Here is a 15,864-nt window from a genome sequence, read left to right as displayed (position 1 = left end):
TTAAAACACCTTTCCCCCACCCCTCCCTTCTTCCCAGGCTTAACTTTACTCATGATTTTCTCTATCTCCTCCCCCCAAGCAGCGCAGGGTATGGGCAATGGGGATTGTAGTCAGTTCATCACACATTGTCTGTGCCGCTCCTTCCTCCTCAGGAGGAGGACTCCTCACACTCTTCCCCTGCTCCAGTGTGGGGTCTGTCCCAGGGGAGCCAGTCCTCCATGAACTTCTCCAATGTGAGTCCTTCCCACAGGCTGCAGTTCTTCATGAACTGCTCCAGCTTGGGTCCTTTCCACAGGGCGCAGTCTTTCAGGAATAGACTGCTCCAGCGTGGGTCCCCGATGAGGTCACAAGTCTTGCCAGCAAACCTGCTCCAGCGTGGGCTCCTCTTTTGATGGGTCCAGGGGTCCTGCCAGGAGCCTGCTCCAGCGTGGGCTTCCCATGGGGTCACAGCCTCCTTCAGACATCTACCTGCTTCTGCGTGGGGTCCTCCACAGGCTGCAGGTGGATTTCTGCTCCACTGTGGACCTCCATGTCCCCCTCCATGGGGGACAGCCTGCCTCACTGTGGACTTCACCATGGGCTGCAGGGGAATCTCCGCTCAGGCTCCTGGGAGCACCTCCTCTCTCTCCTTCTTCACTGACCTGGGTGTCTGCAGAGTTTTTTCTCTCACATATTCTCATTTCTCTCTCTAGTTGCAATTGCTGTTGCCCAGTTTTCTTTTTCCCCCTTCTTAAATATGTTACCCCAGAGGCACTACCACTGTCGCTGATGGGCTCGGCCTTGTCCAGCAGTGGGTCCGTCTTGGAGCTGGCTGGCACTGGCTCTGTCGGACATGGGGGAAGCATCTACGAGCTTCTCACAGAAGCCACCCCTGTAGCCCCCCCACTACCAAAACCTTGCCACGCAAACCCAATACATACATAGTAGGAATAACTGATCTTATCTGAAGGGCATATTATGGAAAACATTGATCTATGCTTGGTATGTGAGGCTTTAGTTCATGCCATTATTAATCCTCTGAAAACTTCTTGAGGCTGAGCTTTTGCCATAATTACTTCAATGAAAAGTTTTTTATATATACCATTGCATGTGTGGAAGGGAGCTAATTTCTTCATAAATAAGGACGAATTTTCCAGTTTTGGTACAGAGACACACTTGTGCCGCAGATAGCCCTGTGGGCACTGTCTCATTTGGGCCCTGTGCTGGCTGCCAGGGGCACCACGGTCATCGCACAAGAGCAGCACTGCGGAGCGAAAGAGAAACCCTCTCAGCAGAGCTCTCCTGGGGGAAGCTGTTCCAGCCTGTGTCCATGTAATAAACAATATTAGAGAATAATACATAGGAAAAGCTTTAGGAAGTCTGTAGGTTTGGTAGGGAGCCATTTCATACCGCACCTACATAGGCTGGTATGCAAGGCTCCGCCGAGGATTCAAGAACTTGAGGCAGATTTTCTTTTGGGCCGCCCTACTCCTGTCACCGACCTCCCAAAGCAGGAGCCCCTCGCCGCCGGAGGAAGGTGCGGTCTGCGTGAGGAAATTAAAATACCCTATGCTCCCGACGGGCCCTCGCCGTTCCCGCCCACTGCCCCGGGCCCGGCTGCGGGCGCTGCCGCCGAACCGCTCCGATCGCCACACCTCCGCCGGGGGGGAGGACGCGGAGCTTGGGGAGGGCTTTTCCTCCTGGCCGTGCGGGCTCCGGAGGCGACTGGGCGCACGCAGGTACTGCGTCCACCGGCCGCGGACCGGACCGGACCGAGCCAGGACGGGCCAGGCCGGACCTGAGGGGAGGGAGGGCCCGGCAAGATCTGCCCGCCTGGCGCGCCCCGTCGCCGTGGCGACGGCACCACAGCCGAGGCGGGAAGGGCGGCGGAGAGCGGTCCCCCAGCGCGGCGGGCACAGCGGCACCCCCGCCGCCTTCCTTTCTCTTCCCCTCCCCGCGCCGCCGGCGGTGCCTCTTCCCCAGCCCCTGAGGTTGTAGACCACCACCCGTGACTTTGTGTTGGTGGCCGCCTTCCACCGTCGCCCCCGGGCCGAGCCTCGCCACCCTGCCCGAGGTCCGGCCCTGCCGCCTTCTTCCGTGGAGCTGCCGGCGGAGGCAAGGCCCTGGGCGGTGAGAGGCGGCCTCACCTGGTGGGTGAGGGGGCGGCCTGTCCCCAGTGGCTGCTTCTCACGGCTGACTACGAACAGGAGCTGGCTATCACCCAAATACCTAAATTATAAATGGCTGAAGATCGCCCTGCCTGCGCTGTCAAAGCGGTCCTCAGAACCTGCCAGTCATGGAGCCCACACGGGCTCCGGAGGCAGCCTGTTGCCGAGCTTGCCTGGCCTTCCTGACAGCGAAAAGTCTAGTAATTCGTAGCAAGTCTCCCTTGCTAAAACTCAGGCCAACTCATGAGAACAGTTTTCACAGTGTTTGCTCATTTTTAGCTGTGTGAATTTGCTTATTTACAACGTTGCAAGTACCCAGTGACATGTTTCTGCCAGAAGTCCCCAGATGACTGCTAAGGCCTGATGGTGCGCTTGGCTGTGGTCTCCTGCAAAATGCAGTGGCTTCTCATTTTGCCGCCAACATTAGATAACATTAATTTAAACTAAATCAACATGATTTTTTTTTTCCATTAAAAGAACAATTCAATATGGTTAACTTCAGGAAATAATGAGTCAGACTTTCCAAAATTGTATCATAATTTGACATAGTACTTTCTACTGCCTTCTTATGTTTTAACTTTTAGGTGGACTAAGCTTCAAGCTTTTCTTTAAGAGACACTCATAAACTTGCTGCTTATTGAATGTTCAAATCCACAATAATTTGCAGGCTTCCAGGAGATGACATTTTGAGGAAGAATCAGCAGCACTAATAACAATGTGATAAAATGTGATAAAAAGGACAGTCTTAAAAGGTAGTGTTGGATTGGTTTTGTAGTACAGACTCAAATGTTACATCACTATGTGCAGTACTAATCTGGGGACTTTTTATTTTAGACACTGCTTTAAGACGAAGGCATCATGGATAAATATGAAATAATTAAAAAAATTGGAGAAGGATCTTTTGGCAAAATATTCTTGGCAAAAGGAAAAGTGGATAATGGGCAGTGTGTTATCAAAGAGATCAATTTAACTAAGGTAAAACAGCAAAACCTGGATGATAATGGTAGTTACCTGATTGTGCTAGTTGTGTTTAGCTAGGATATGAACTGGGGTTATGTTTTATCCCCTTTTCAGTCCTATCTTGATTATATAGAGTTAAACTTTCTGAAGTCTGTACTTTTTGCTAATCCAGTGATTTTACAAGCATAGAGGAAATATGTATTTTGATATTAACAGTGTTTACCTTTTGCTGCATTTTTTGTTCTTTTCAAAACTTCTGTCTACCTACAATGCATGACACTACCTAATTTAAATTTTATAATAGATGATTCAACTACAATGAAACTATTGCCACTCAAACTTGCAAGTGCAAGGTCCTGCACCTGGGGAGGAAGAATGCTAGGCACCAGTATAGGTTAGGGGCGGACCTGCTGGGAAGTAGCTCGGAGGAGAAGGATCTGGGGGTCGTGGTAGACAGTAAATTATCCATGGCCCAGCGATGTGCCCTTGTTGCCAAAAAGGCCAATGGAATCCTGGGCTGTGTAGGGAAGAGTGTGGCCAGTAGGTCGAGGGAGGTCATTCTCCCCCTCTACTCTGCACTGGTGAGGCCACAACTGGAATACTGTGCCCAGTTCAAGAGGGACAGGGAACTGCTGGAGGGGCAACTAAGATGATTAAGGGCTTGGAGCATCTGCCTTATGAGGAAAGGCTGAGAGAGCTGGGACTCTTTAGCCTGGAGAAGAGAAGGCTGAGGGGAGACCTTATTATGGCGTACAAGTATCTAAAGGGTGGGTTGAAGGAGGATGGAGCCAGGCTCTTCTCAATGGTTCCCAGTGACAGGACGAGGGGCAATGGGCACAAGTTAGAACATAGGAAGTTCCGTTCAAATACACGGAAAAACTTCTTTACGGTGAGGGTGACAGAGCACTGGAGCAGGCTGCCCAGGGAGGTTGTGGAGTCCCCTTCTCTGGAGATTTTCAAGACCCGCCTGAGTCCCGGCCTGAGACCCAGTCCTGAGTAACATGCTCTAGGCAATCCTGCTTTAGCAGGGGAGTTGGACTAGATGATCTCTAGAGGTCCCTTCCAACTCTGAAAATTCTGTGATTCTGTGATTCTGTGAAATAACAAATCACAATTTTGTGATACATTAAACTTTCTCATTTCCTTGTTTTTTTCTGCATCCATATTTTCAGACATGAGTAATTCGCAACAGAGTCTTTCCCATTCTTGTTATGGCAGTTTGATTCACCTTATCTAATTTTACATGTCCATGCTGTCAGCATCTGAGCTGCTTGGCTAGACTCCCTTTCTAGGAGAACAAGAGAAATATGTATTTTTAGGATGCTGTTAATCATATGTGTTTTAGAATTCTGTTTTAAAATGAGCTGAATTGGTTAATAAAAGTTCTCTTTTTCTTTCTGTTGACTGCAGAGGCAGGTTTGGGTGACTAGCTCAGGTATCAGAGGAATACCACTCCTATATTTGTTTTCAGAAAGCCAGGCAATTAAACTCCCTGTGATTTCATTACAGGGGTTTCAACAGTCAATTTCAATGAGTGCCTACATGCTTTTGACAGGTCTTTTGCTATTCTGGGCCACACTAGTGAATATTAGAGAATTATAATAGAAGAATGAATATATATCAGTTCTAGAAAAAGCTGTACAACTTCCAGATATGAACCCAGAAAAATTGATATGCTAGTAATGACAGCTAAATAAAAACCAGTTTCTCTCTATGCTCATGACCAATAAAATCCATGCATTTCTAATCTTAGATTTTGATGTATGCAAAATAGAAAAATGGAAGATAATAAAATATTATTGTGGATCCCACTGATTCAAAAATCAGGAGCTGGATACAGAAAATTACTACTTTGAAGTCATAAGATTTTTTTTGTATAGTAGACTGTTTCATTCACTTTTTGATTTTTGAATCTTTGAGGATTGCATTTCAAAATTATGTCTCGAGAATGAGGGTAAGAAACTTTTTATAAATACAAGAGGACATTTTGACAGATGGATACTCAGAGACATTAATTTTTCAGAAGTAATATTCATTAAAGGATGATCACAATGAACAAATCAGAATTTTCCATTTAATGTAATAGGACAAAGAGTTTGCCTGAAATGTTGTAGGAACTCATAACAACAGTAAAACAGAAGGACTTTTCTTCTTTTTACTTTATTCTTTCAAGATCACCCATATTAAGAATATAGAATCATCTAGACCCTTATTCTTCAACTACTTAAAGGAAGTTTAACTTTACACTTTATTCATCAGCTAGCTTAGCAATAGCATTTGTGTAAAAAGTTTAAATGTATACATTTGCCTGTTTGTAAAATGTTACGTTTGGTCTGACTTCAGTAATGTTCCAGTGTATTTTCAAGCATACACTGCAAACTGATATTTTACATTATATATACATCATATTTTATATTTCTGCATCACCTTGGTACACAGTCTTTTTGTATTTGTGGGAATGGTTTGGTAACAATGTAACTGTTTCAGCAAAGAAAATATAACATTGCTAGCATATAGTTTCCTAATTCTTTATAGATGCCTGTGAAAGAAAAGGAAGCTTCTCAGAAAGAAGTCGTTCTTCTGGCCAAGATGAAGCATGCAAATATCGTAACCTTCTATGATTCTTTGCAAGGTTACTTTTAGCATTTTTGTTTTATTTGTGATTATAGGAGTGGAAGGCAGCAAAACCTAGCTTGTTAATATTGCCCAACCTTAAAGCTTGTCCCCAATCCCTTACTTACCAGTGGTGACGGGTCCCAACTCCTAAAAATGAACATCTGATATTAAATTCAGTCATCACTTGCCCTCCTCATGTGTGTGGGTGGGACCTAAGGCATTGTGGCATGGATGCTACATCCTGAAGTGTCTGCATTTCTTAAGTTGAACTTTAGTCTTTATCTTCCATAGGAGTCCAGAGTTTAATGAGTCTTTTCTAGGAGTTTCAATAGAAAAAGAGAGCTTTTGAGTATAGAAAGGAATAGGTCCTGCTGGCATTTTGTCTTGCACTGTATTTTGAGGTATCACTCAAGGATACAGAATTCTTCAGGACCGAAAAAGACAGAAGGAAGTCTGTTCTCCATAAAAGCTAATTACCTATATTTATTTTTCCTGCTGACATCTGTCTTAAGCAATGCCTTATGCAATGAATGCTATAGTTACAGCTTGTGTTCAAATTATTTTCTGTGATCAGGACTGTAAATGTTTTAAGGGACACGTAAATCTGGTAGTCTTCTGGAGCCCAGAGAGGTAAGAATAGGTTGAGTTTCCATATTAAATAGCCTGTGCTGTTTATTTCTACTGTTTGGGCACTGTCCACTTTTAACCTTTTCCTTAAGCCTAACCATATACTTAGTTATTATCCCAAGTATGAAGCATTCTGCTAAGCATTGCCTGTAAGAACATGTCTTTCTATCAGTGTGGTCTCTTGAGGGTTTTCTCGTGTATTTAATATTTTGGTGACTCTCCATTTAAATATATTTTCATGTCTCAGTTTTGCATCAGGTTTCACTGGAAGTATCCATTTTTTCTCAGTTACCCTTTGAAATGGAGGAGTAGGTAGTGGATTAACTACTCCCTTTCAAAAGAAGGACCATATAAAGTAGAAAGAATGTATTGCTGTATTAATGAGTAATAATGGAATAAAGGAAAAATGATACTTTTCCTTTCAGAAAAGAACAAGCTATATATTGTGATGGAATACTGTGATGGTGGAGATTTAATGAAGCGGATAAATATGCAGCATGGAGTGCTGTTTGACGAGGACCAGGTGAAAGAAGTTATCTTTAGAGGAAAGGACATATTATGTAAAACACATGGTTTGAATTATCCAGTACTAGCTACTGTTTCTTTTTTTAGCCTGTTAAAATAATTTAATGATTTAAAGAAACTTTGGTAATTTTAATGGGAGTTTAGAGTTTGTTTTTTACACTGCTTTAAGATCTTAATTAATTCATTAGCAGTATTTTGATGCTATTTTTATCCCCCCTCCCTCCCATTGCTCCTTTCATTGTGGATGCCCTTTTTCTTTGTATTAGTGGTATGCCTACTAAGCCATAAAGACTTTCTTTTACATGGTGTTTTAGAATTATGGAGGAATATACTATATATGAATTCTTCATTTGTTTATGCTGTTTGCATCATGGCATATCCTGTTTTATACTGAAGTCAATGGTAAATCTCTCATTCATTTCATTTGGGTCGAGACTTCTCTGATGCCATTTAAATTGTTAAGCCAGCACAGAGAAACAAGCCCAGACATCTGACTGCTTTTGGACCATGTTTGCATATATTTTATTTTGTAAACAGGTGAGTATGATAGGTATTGCAATTCACAGAAACAGAATTTCCCACTATTCCACTAACTCTTAGCTTTCTGAAGGACATTTTCTCTTATGTATTGGACTTAGCATACTGAACTCTGAGGTTATTTAATCTTGCATAGTCTTCTACTTTTGCAGGTACAATTAAAATTTACCTAGAAACTAGACTGATAGTATACCACCTGCTAGTGGAAATATACTCTAAAGCATAAAAGTGGGGGAAAAAAAGACGTATTTTGACATTTTTTTTTGCTTTAGTAGTAAAATAGGAACTCCTTAGTGTAGAAGTCAGTTGGAAATGAATTACTGTTTTTAAGATCCTATTGGGAGTCATAGTAGACATAGAGAGAAAATGAGAGAAAATAAAGAGAGGACAAAACATAGATCATGAAAACACAAAAGAGAGAACAAACACACACAAACCCCTTGACAACGAGACAGAATACTATGTATCCAAAGAAAGGCAAAGGAAGTACAGACACAAGAATGGATGTTTGTACCTATAGAAATTAAATATACATCTGCCAATCAAAAAAGGAAAGCAAATTGCTCAATTTAACATAATGTTGTTAAAGTATCTTTATATTTTCAATTGTATGCCTAAGAAGGTCTCATTTGTGGCATCAGCCCTATTCAGGAAATCATCTGCTTAATATGAAGCGTTACTAAATAGAAGATTATTAATTGAATCAGTCTTCCATGACCATCAATTTTCCTAAATAGAGAAGCATATAAGCACATAGTCCTTCTGTTTCTGAATTAAGTCCAAAGGCCCTTATTCAATAACACACATGTATATTTGAAGTTACTGGGTCAAGGATAAGGGATAAACCTGTGTGCTTACTTATTATGCAGGTTTCTTCATAGCTCCCTTTCACCACATTTCAGTCTTTCATTCTTTTTTTTCTTTTTTTTTCCCGGACCACATTCAGTAGGGCTACAAATATAACTGGGTGGTATGACTTCCACCACTGAGGGTTAAGAAGACACTTCCCAATTCTGTCACTCATTTCTAAATAAAGGTTTAGTATTATTCCTGTCCTTGGAGCAGGTATCTATTTCCATTTAGTTTTGTGATAGCGCTAAAAAAGCAAAGAAAAAGTCCATGGCATTGATTTTAAAAATACTATTTTTTTTACTATTTTACATTGTATATGGTCTACATGTTTTAGATTTTGTTGTTTATTTTATATATTTCAGTAAGATGTGCCACTGGACGTTAGAGTTACATAAATTTATAGGTATTTGTTCCCTTTAACTTTCACTGCAGATTCTGAGTTGGTTTGTGCAGATTTCCTTGGGCTTGAAGCATATTCATGACAAGAAGATTCTACACAGAGATGTAAAAGCACAGGTAGTAAAATGGGTACTGGAGAGGGTGTGATTTTGTCTTGTAAAAAATATGCTTAATAAGCTCTGTCTTGTTTCATTTTTGCATACCAGTTTTGTTTTTATTTGCAGAACATTTTTCTTAGCAATAATGGAAAGGTAGCAAAACTTGGGGACTTTGGCATAGCAAGACAGTTGACCAGGTAAGCACTTTTGTTTAATTAGTCTGCGACCTACACCAAATAGGACTGTTTATGAATGTTCAGAATGCAACCTGCATGTGCAAATTGTTTGTGGATTATGCTTGTTCAGGAGGTCTGGGATACAAAAGGTCTGACGCTACATTTTTTTCTGTTACCCTAAAACATACCATCTTGCATGAAAACGCAGATGTATCTAGCCTATTAACTGGACTTCTGTTACGTATAGGATGTAGGGTGGGGAAGCCCCAGTCTTTCCCTATTCTCTGTGGAACTGACATATAGAGATTCTGGAGGCACAGCTCCTGCTCTTGCAGTTGTCACTTCTGGTGCCTCATAAAACAGAAAGTGAAAAGTGTTAAAAACTTGGGAAAGTATAAGAAAAGAGTTTGTAGAGTTTCTTTGTATGTCCTCTGAGACTGCGTTTATATTAATTTTTAAAAAAGGGCCAGAACCCACTCTCAGCCTGAGAGTAAATAACATGGCACGGCATGGCTTGCACCCATATGGCTAAGCTCTGCTCCCCCAAAGAGGTTGATCTTATCTTTACTGATTTTGGGGACAAGGTTGGCCTATCCTGCATAGTGGCTGGGTGTTGTCTAGAAGAGTGCTTTTTGGTGTGGCCAAAACATGTCAGGGGGCATGCTAACAACAGGACAATGCTTGAATTTGATCTCTTTTTGAGCTGCCTCATTATCTTTGACCTTGGCAGGATATTGTGGCAAAGAAGGTCCACAAGTTAGTTAAGTATTGTGTGAAAAGGTAATTTCCTCTGTTGATCATTTTGCAATTGTCCCTCTAGTATAAGTTCTTCTCAGTCGCTTGTACTCCACTTGCTGCAAACACTTGTCAAAACTTTTCCTATCTCTAAATTAAGTCAGTGTAAGTTTAGCCGTATTTCACAACAACAGTAAAGAGAACAGATAACTTGAACCAACATAGACGATTTGGTCATTCTCTTCAGATGTACTTAGAACTGTGTACCTTTAGTACCTTTATGCATTCTTCACATGGACATACAGATCATGTAATTTCAGTCAAGGCCCCATCAGATTGGCTTTGGATTTAGGCCTGCATAACCTTGCAAGTTCAGCGGTGCCTGAGAGCTAGGAAGTCTTGCTGAGAGTTGAAGTATGTTGGATTAGCATGTTTGGATAGTGTTATGGTTTGAGAGGCCCATAAAAATTTATTGTTGTTTAGACAATCATTCTCTCACCCAATGAGCCCTCCCCACCTCAGAAAGGGAATCAGGAAAACCAAGGAAACCCGGGAGCTGAAGTGCAAACAGGTTTAACAGAGTAAGATTAGATAATTAACATTAACAGCGCTAAAGAACCAATACTGATCCGGACACCAATACAGAATATGCAAAGATTATACTCAGCCAATTCTATCAGTAGGAAGCTGTGCGCTCCCAGCACACAGCTTCAGGAGGAAGGGAAGGCCTCGGGAGTCCAGCACCAGGGCACAAAGTTCTCAGGTTGGCAGCCATCAAGGGAGAGAGAGAACTTTGCAGCAAACTTTCTAATTTATAGTGAATGTGACGTTGATGGTATGAAATAATCCTGTTGGCCATCTTGGGTCAAGTGCCTGGGTCTCGCTCCTCCTAATCCCTGCACCTGGCGAGCTCGAAAACACTGAGACCTTGAAACCCACACACCATAGCTGACTGCAAAGTAAATGTTTTCACAAATTCAGTCACTGGAGTCTTCCAGAAATGCAGTCTTCCCAAGTATGAGAAGAGAAATTAGTCCTGTGTCGCTCAAACCAGGACATTCCACCCCTTATTTCATACCATATATATGTCACACTCAACTTACTGTTGTATTTGTCCTCTAATATATATACACACACACAAATATAATCCTCTAAAGTTATGAACTATTCTTCTAAAAGGTCTATTCATTTTCTTTAGTTCAAAACTAGGAGTTCCATCTATCATAATAGTCTTTTAGGGTAGGAACCAGTGATATGGCATTTTCTCAGTTGTCAGATCAAGACCAGGCCTCAATACAGGATGACAGACGTGTAGAGTTGGGCGCAGCAATATAACGTGTTGTGCTCACGACTAGCGTGTTCCCTGTCGCTGGACGCCATTCGATGGAGTTGGCTCTGGTTTCATTACTACCATGTTATCCTGAAAAAAACTTATAGAACACTGTTAGTGTTATGTGACAATTAACATCACGCATTTTGAAATTAAGGATTCTCACCCAAAATCAGATCTCCTAAAGGTATACATTGAATTTCTCCATTCTCCTGCATCACTCACCAGGTATGCCCCGGTCCTTCAGCAAAAGCAACCCCACTAGTGGGCCTGCCTTTACCTGAGGCCGAGGTAACCCAGACTGTTTTCCCCAACATATTCTTTACATGCACCACAGGGACCTTGTCCCCTTCTACAGTAGGTGAAAGCTCTGACTGAGCAGGACCAGCTCGGCTGACAGTTCCCCTGGTGTTGACTAACCAGGTGGCTTTCGCTAAATGCTCGTCCCACTTTTTAAATGTCCCAGCAGTCATTGCTTTCAAGGTAGTCTTCAGTAGTCCATTGCATCATTCGACCTTCCCAGCAGCTGGTGCGTGATAGGGGATGTGATATATCCACTCAATACCATGCTTTTTAGCCCAGGTGTCTATGAGATTATTTCAGAAGTGAGTCCCATTGTGTGACTCAATTCTCTGTGGAGTACCGTGTCGCCACAACACTTGTCTTTCCAGGCCTAGAATAGTGTTAGGGGCAGTGGTGTGAGACACAGCATATGTTTCCAGCCATCCGGTGGTTGCTTCCACCATTCTAAGCACATAGCATTTGCCCTGGCGGGTTCGTGGAATGGAGATATAGTCAATTTGCCAGGCCTCTCCATACTTATATTTCAGCCACCGTTCTCTGTACCATAAAGGTTTTGACCGTTTAGCTTGCTTAATTTCAGCATATTTCACATTAATGGATAACTTGTGAAATATTGTCCATAGTCAAATCCACCCCTTGGTCACAAGCCCATCTATATGTTGCATCTCTTCCTTGATGACCTAAAGTGTCATGGGCCCACCGAGCTAAAACCAATTCACCCTCATGTTGCCAATCCAAGTCTACTTGCAGTCTGGATCAGTCCATGGCAAATAGTAGGGCTGTGTTTTCACCCCTGGGGCAGTTGATTCCGGGTGTACCGGACACTCCTCCAGGTGAAAGCAAACTGTGGCCTACGCTCTGCTGCTAAAGGAATAGAGAAAAAGGCATTAGCAATGTCAATTGTAGCATACCACTTAGCTTCCTTTGACTCCAGTTCATAATAAAGTTCTAACATATCTGGGACGGCAGCACTCAATGGTGGTGTGACTTCATTCAGGCCATGATAGTCTACTGTCAGTCTCCATTCCCTGTTAGGCTTTTGCACTGGCCATATGGGACTGTTAAAGGGTGAATGAGTCTTCCTGATCATACCTCGGCTTTCCAGCTGACAGAGCAACTTCTGGATAGGGAGCAAAGAATCTCGATTAGTGTGATATTGTCACCTATGCACTATTGTAATAGCAATGGGCACCTTTTGTTCCTCAACCCTCAACTACCCCACAATAGAAGGGTCCTCTGACAGCCCAGGCAAAGTAGACAGTTGGATAACTTCCTCTGTCTCCACCGCTGCTACACCAAACACCCACCGGTACCCCCTCAGGTCCTTAAAATACCCTCTCCTGAGGTAATCTGTGCCAAGAATGCACGGAGCATCTGGACCAGTCACAGTGGGTAACTTTTCCCATTTATTCCCAGTTAGGCTCACTTCAGCCTCTAATACAGTCAGTTCTTGAGATTCCCCCCACCACTCCAACAATAGTGATGGGTTCTGCCCCTCTATGATTTGACGGCATTATGGTGCACTGTGCACCAGTGTCCACCAAGGCCCTATACTTTTGTGGTTCTGATGTGCCAGGCCATCGAATCCGCACAGTCCAATAAACTCGATTATCCCTCTCCCCTCCTGGCTGGAGGCAAGACACCTCTACATTCAACTAGGGGGGCCCTCAGTTCCATCCCTGACAGCCACATGTCATAAATCAGGTTCTGAAGCCCATCTGTGCCATCTGAGGGACTGTCCACTGGAAACTGGAGCAGCACTTCTTCTGAAAGAACCCCTCCTTGGTGGTGTTTTACTCTGCAAGTCACGTACACGTGTTTGTAATGCTGAAGTAGGTTTTCCATCCCACTGCTTCATGTTTTCCCCCCAATCACGCAGGGTAGCCCACAGAATGTGTCGCGGTGTGCATTGTTTCTCTTGAACAGTTTTTTTAGGAAAGCATTTTTCCTTAACTGAGACACCGGCCCGGCCACGTGACTTGTCCAATGCTGAGGCACCGTCCCATGGGGCAGAAAAAAGATTATGTGCATAATGCTGCATGTCAGTATCCACATCACCCACTGTCGGTGCCTCATCCTCTTTCCAACGAAAGAATGCCAATACATGAGTATACGCTGCTGGTGCGCTCAGTACCCATTTACGCCAAATGGGTCCAGTAATTTTGAGTCCATCTGGATCTAATGATGTCTGCAGGTTGTCCAAATCAGTAAAAATCATCTCTCTCACAGCTATTTCCCTCAGATGCTGAACGCCTCTCTCAATAGTTGTCCACTTGGATGGCCGGTATGGGATATCGTCCCTATAGGGATACCTGCTCCTCACACTTAACAGGAGTCGCCTCCAGAGGGTGAGGGATTGTGGTGGTCCTCCTAGAGCCCTGCCAATACCCGATTCTCTAACCAATGGTCCCAACCGCTTGGCTTCTCTACCATCTAAGTCCAAACTATCAGCTCCAGTATCCCAGCATCGGAGTAGCCAAGTAATCACTTGCTCGCCTTCCTGACGGCCGTAATCCTTACATATGTCTCGCACCTCACTAAGGGTTAATGATCGAGTAGTTTCCTCTGTTACTTTGTTGTATGATGTCCCTGTTTGACTGTTGCTGTCTGGCCCTATTGCACATTTCCTCTTATGTGCAGGGTTGACTAATACTGGCACCGATTGTGTCTGTAGGTCAGCTGCATCATCCATCACCAAGGTCAGAGTAGGTCTAGTACCTGTTGCAGCTGCAGGTCCTGACATGGGAGGCAGTGGGGTCTGGATAGGATCAGTGTCTTTCACAGGGCCAACAGGGTCTGCACAGGTATGATGTATGTCACAGGGACTGGCGGGGGCTGTGCAGGCACAATGTCTGTCGGGGGGGCTGGCGGGGGCTGTGCAGGCGGGATGTCCGTCGGGGGGGCTGGCAAGAGCTGTGCAGGTGGGATGTCTGTCCGGAGGGCTGGCAAGAGCTGTGCAGGCGGGATGTCCGTCGGGGGGGCTGGCAGGAGCTGTGCAGGTGGGATGTCTGTCCGGAGGGCTGGCAAGAGCTGTGCAGGCGGGATGTCCGTCGGGGGGGCTGGCAAGAGCTGTGCAGGCGCGATGTCTGTCCGGGGGGCTGGCAAGAGCTGTGCAGGTGGGATGTCCGTCTGGGGGGCTGGCGGGGGCTGTGCAAGCGGGATGTCTGTCCGGAGGGCTGGCAGGAGCTGTGCAGGTGCGATGTCTGTCGGGGGGGCTGGCAAGAGCTGAGCAGGCGGGATGTCCGTCGGGGGGGCTGGCAAGAGCTGTGCAGGTGGGATGTCCGTCTGGGGGGCTGGCGGGGGCTGTGCAGGTGCGATGTCTGTCCGGAGGGCTGGCAGGAGCTGTGCAGGTGCGATGTCTGTCGGGGGGGCTGGCGGGGGCTGTGCAGGCGGGATGTCCGTCGGGGGGGCTGGCAAGAACTGAGCAGGCGGGATGTCCGTCGGGGGGGCTGGCAAGAGCTGTGCAGGCGCGATGTCTAACCGGGGGGCTGGCAAGAGCTGTGCAGGCGGGATGTCCGTCGGGGGGGCTGGCGGGGGCTGTGTAGGTACGGTGTACAGCAGGGGGCGTCGGCAGGGGCTGTCGTAGGATTCGGCAGGATCTAAGCCGGCGGAGTCTGGATTGGATCAACACCTGCCATAGAGGTCGAGGTCGGCGGCGTCTGTGCGTGGTAGGAGCTGGCGGGGTCGCTGCCTGACGTTTCCCTCTACCGCAGATCCAACCAATGAAAAAGATCAAACCCTCAAGACTTAACAACCCAAGGACACCAATCAAAACATTCCAAGGGTGTTCCAAATTCTCAAAAACTGTTACTGTTGATGACACCGGTACATACAAATTCTCAAGAGACATCTCCTCCTTTGCTAAATAGCCCGTAACATAACCCAAGGTATAATTATGCACAATGGTCAGCAGAGGCCTCCCACCATCCTGAGGTGGGTCTGACTGCTGCGATTCTCGAGATGCCATTACATAAGTGACAAAAACCAGGAAGATTATAAACGACCCGATAACATAGCAAAATACCGCCACACAAAATAACAAGGCAATGTTTTTGAGTCCACATTGAAAAATGATAAGCTGCTCTAAAGCAGAGACAAACAGCAATGAACTCCCCCACAGCTCCCATAGCTCCCGACCTAAGTCTATACAAAGATAGTGGAGAACTCTGACTATATTCCTTTGAAACCATTCCAACAGAGTCATAGTGATTTTTTGATGAATCCAATCAAATCTGTTTAAACTTCAACCCTTCAGAAACTCTCAAATTAAAAACTATAGTTCTCCCAGCACTATCTAAATTAAGTGCAAAATGTCACATTGAGTGCCAAACTCATTAGAGCCCCACGTTGGGCACCAAATTTGTTATGGTTTGAGAGGCCCATAAAAATTTATTGTTGTTTAGACAATCATTCTCTCACCCAATGAGCCCTCCCCACCTGGGAAAGGGAATCAGGAAAACCAAGGAAACCCAGGAGCTGAAGTGTAAACAGATTTTAAACAGAGTAAGATTAGATAATTAACATTAATAGCGCTAAGAAACCAATACTGATCCCGACAC

The 15,864-nt window shown here is 44.7% G+C and overlaps 1 protein-coding gene across 1 annotated transcript in view; it reads left to right on the top strand.

The window, feature by feature from the left end:
- Window positions 1-3,005: 3,005 nt before the first annotated feature.
- NEK5 (NIMA related kinase 5) overlaps window positions 3,006-15,864 on the top strand; it is a gene marked incomplete at both ends in the record, with an annotated part of 34,046 nt that continues 21,187 nt past the window's right edge. Inside the window, 5 exons of the mRNA XM_082495507.1 lie at window positions 3,006-3,122; window positions 5,643-5,739; window positions 6,776-6,873; window positions 8,697-8,780; window positions 8,888-8,958. Of these exons, the coding sequence (XP_082351633.1) occupies window positions 3,006-3,122; window positions 5,643-5,739; window positions 6,776-6,873; window positions 8,697-8,780; window positions 8,888-8,958 (467 nt within the window). The remainder of the gene's footprint in view (window positions 3,123-5,642; window positions 5,740-6,775; window positions 6,874-8,696; window positions 8,781-8,887; window positions 8,959-15,864) is intronic.

This window comes from Vanellus vanellus, assembly GCF_965231255.1.
Source record: "Vanellus vanellus genome assembly, chromosome: 1".
NCBI lineage: Eukaryota > Metazoa > Chordata > Aves > Charadriiformes > Charadriidae > Vanellus > Vanellus vanellus.
Note: the sequence above shows the minus strand (reverse complement) of the source record. Positions and strands in the feature narration are given on the sequence as shown.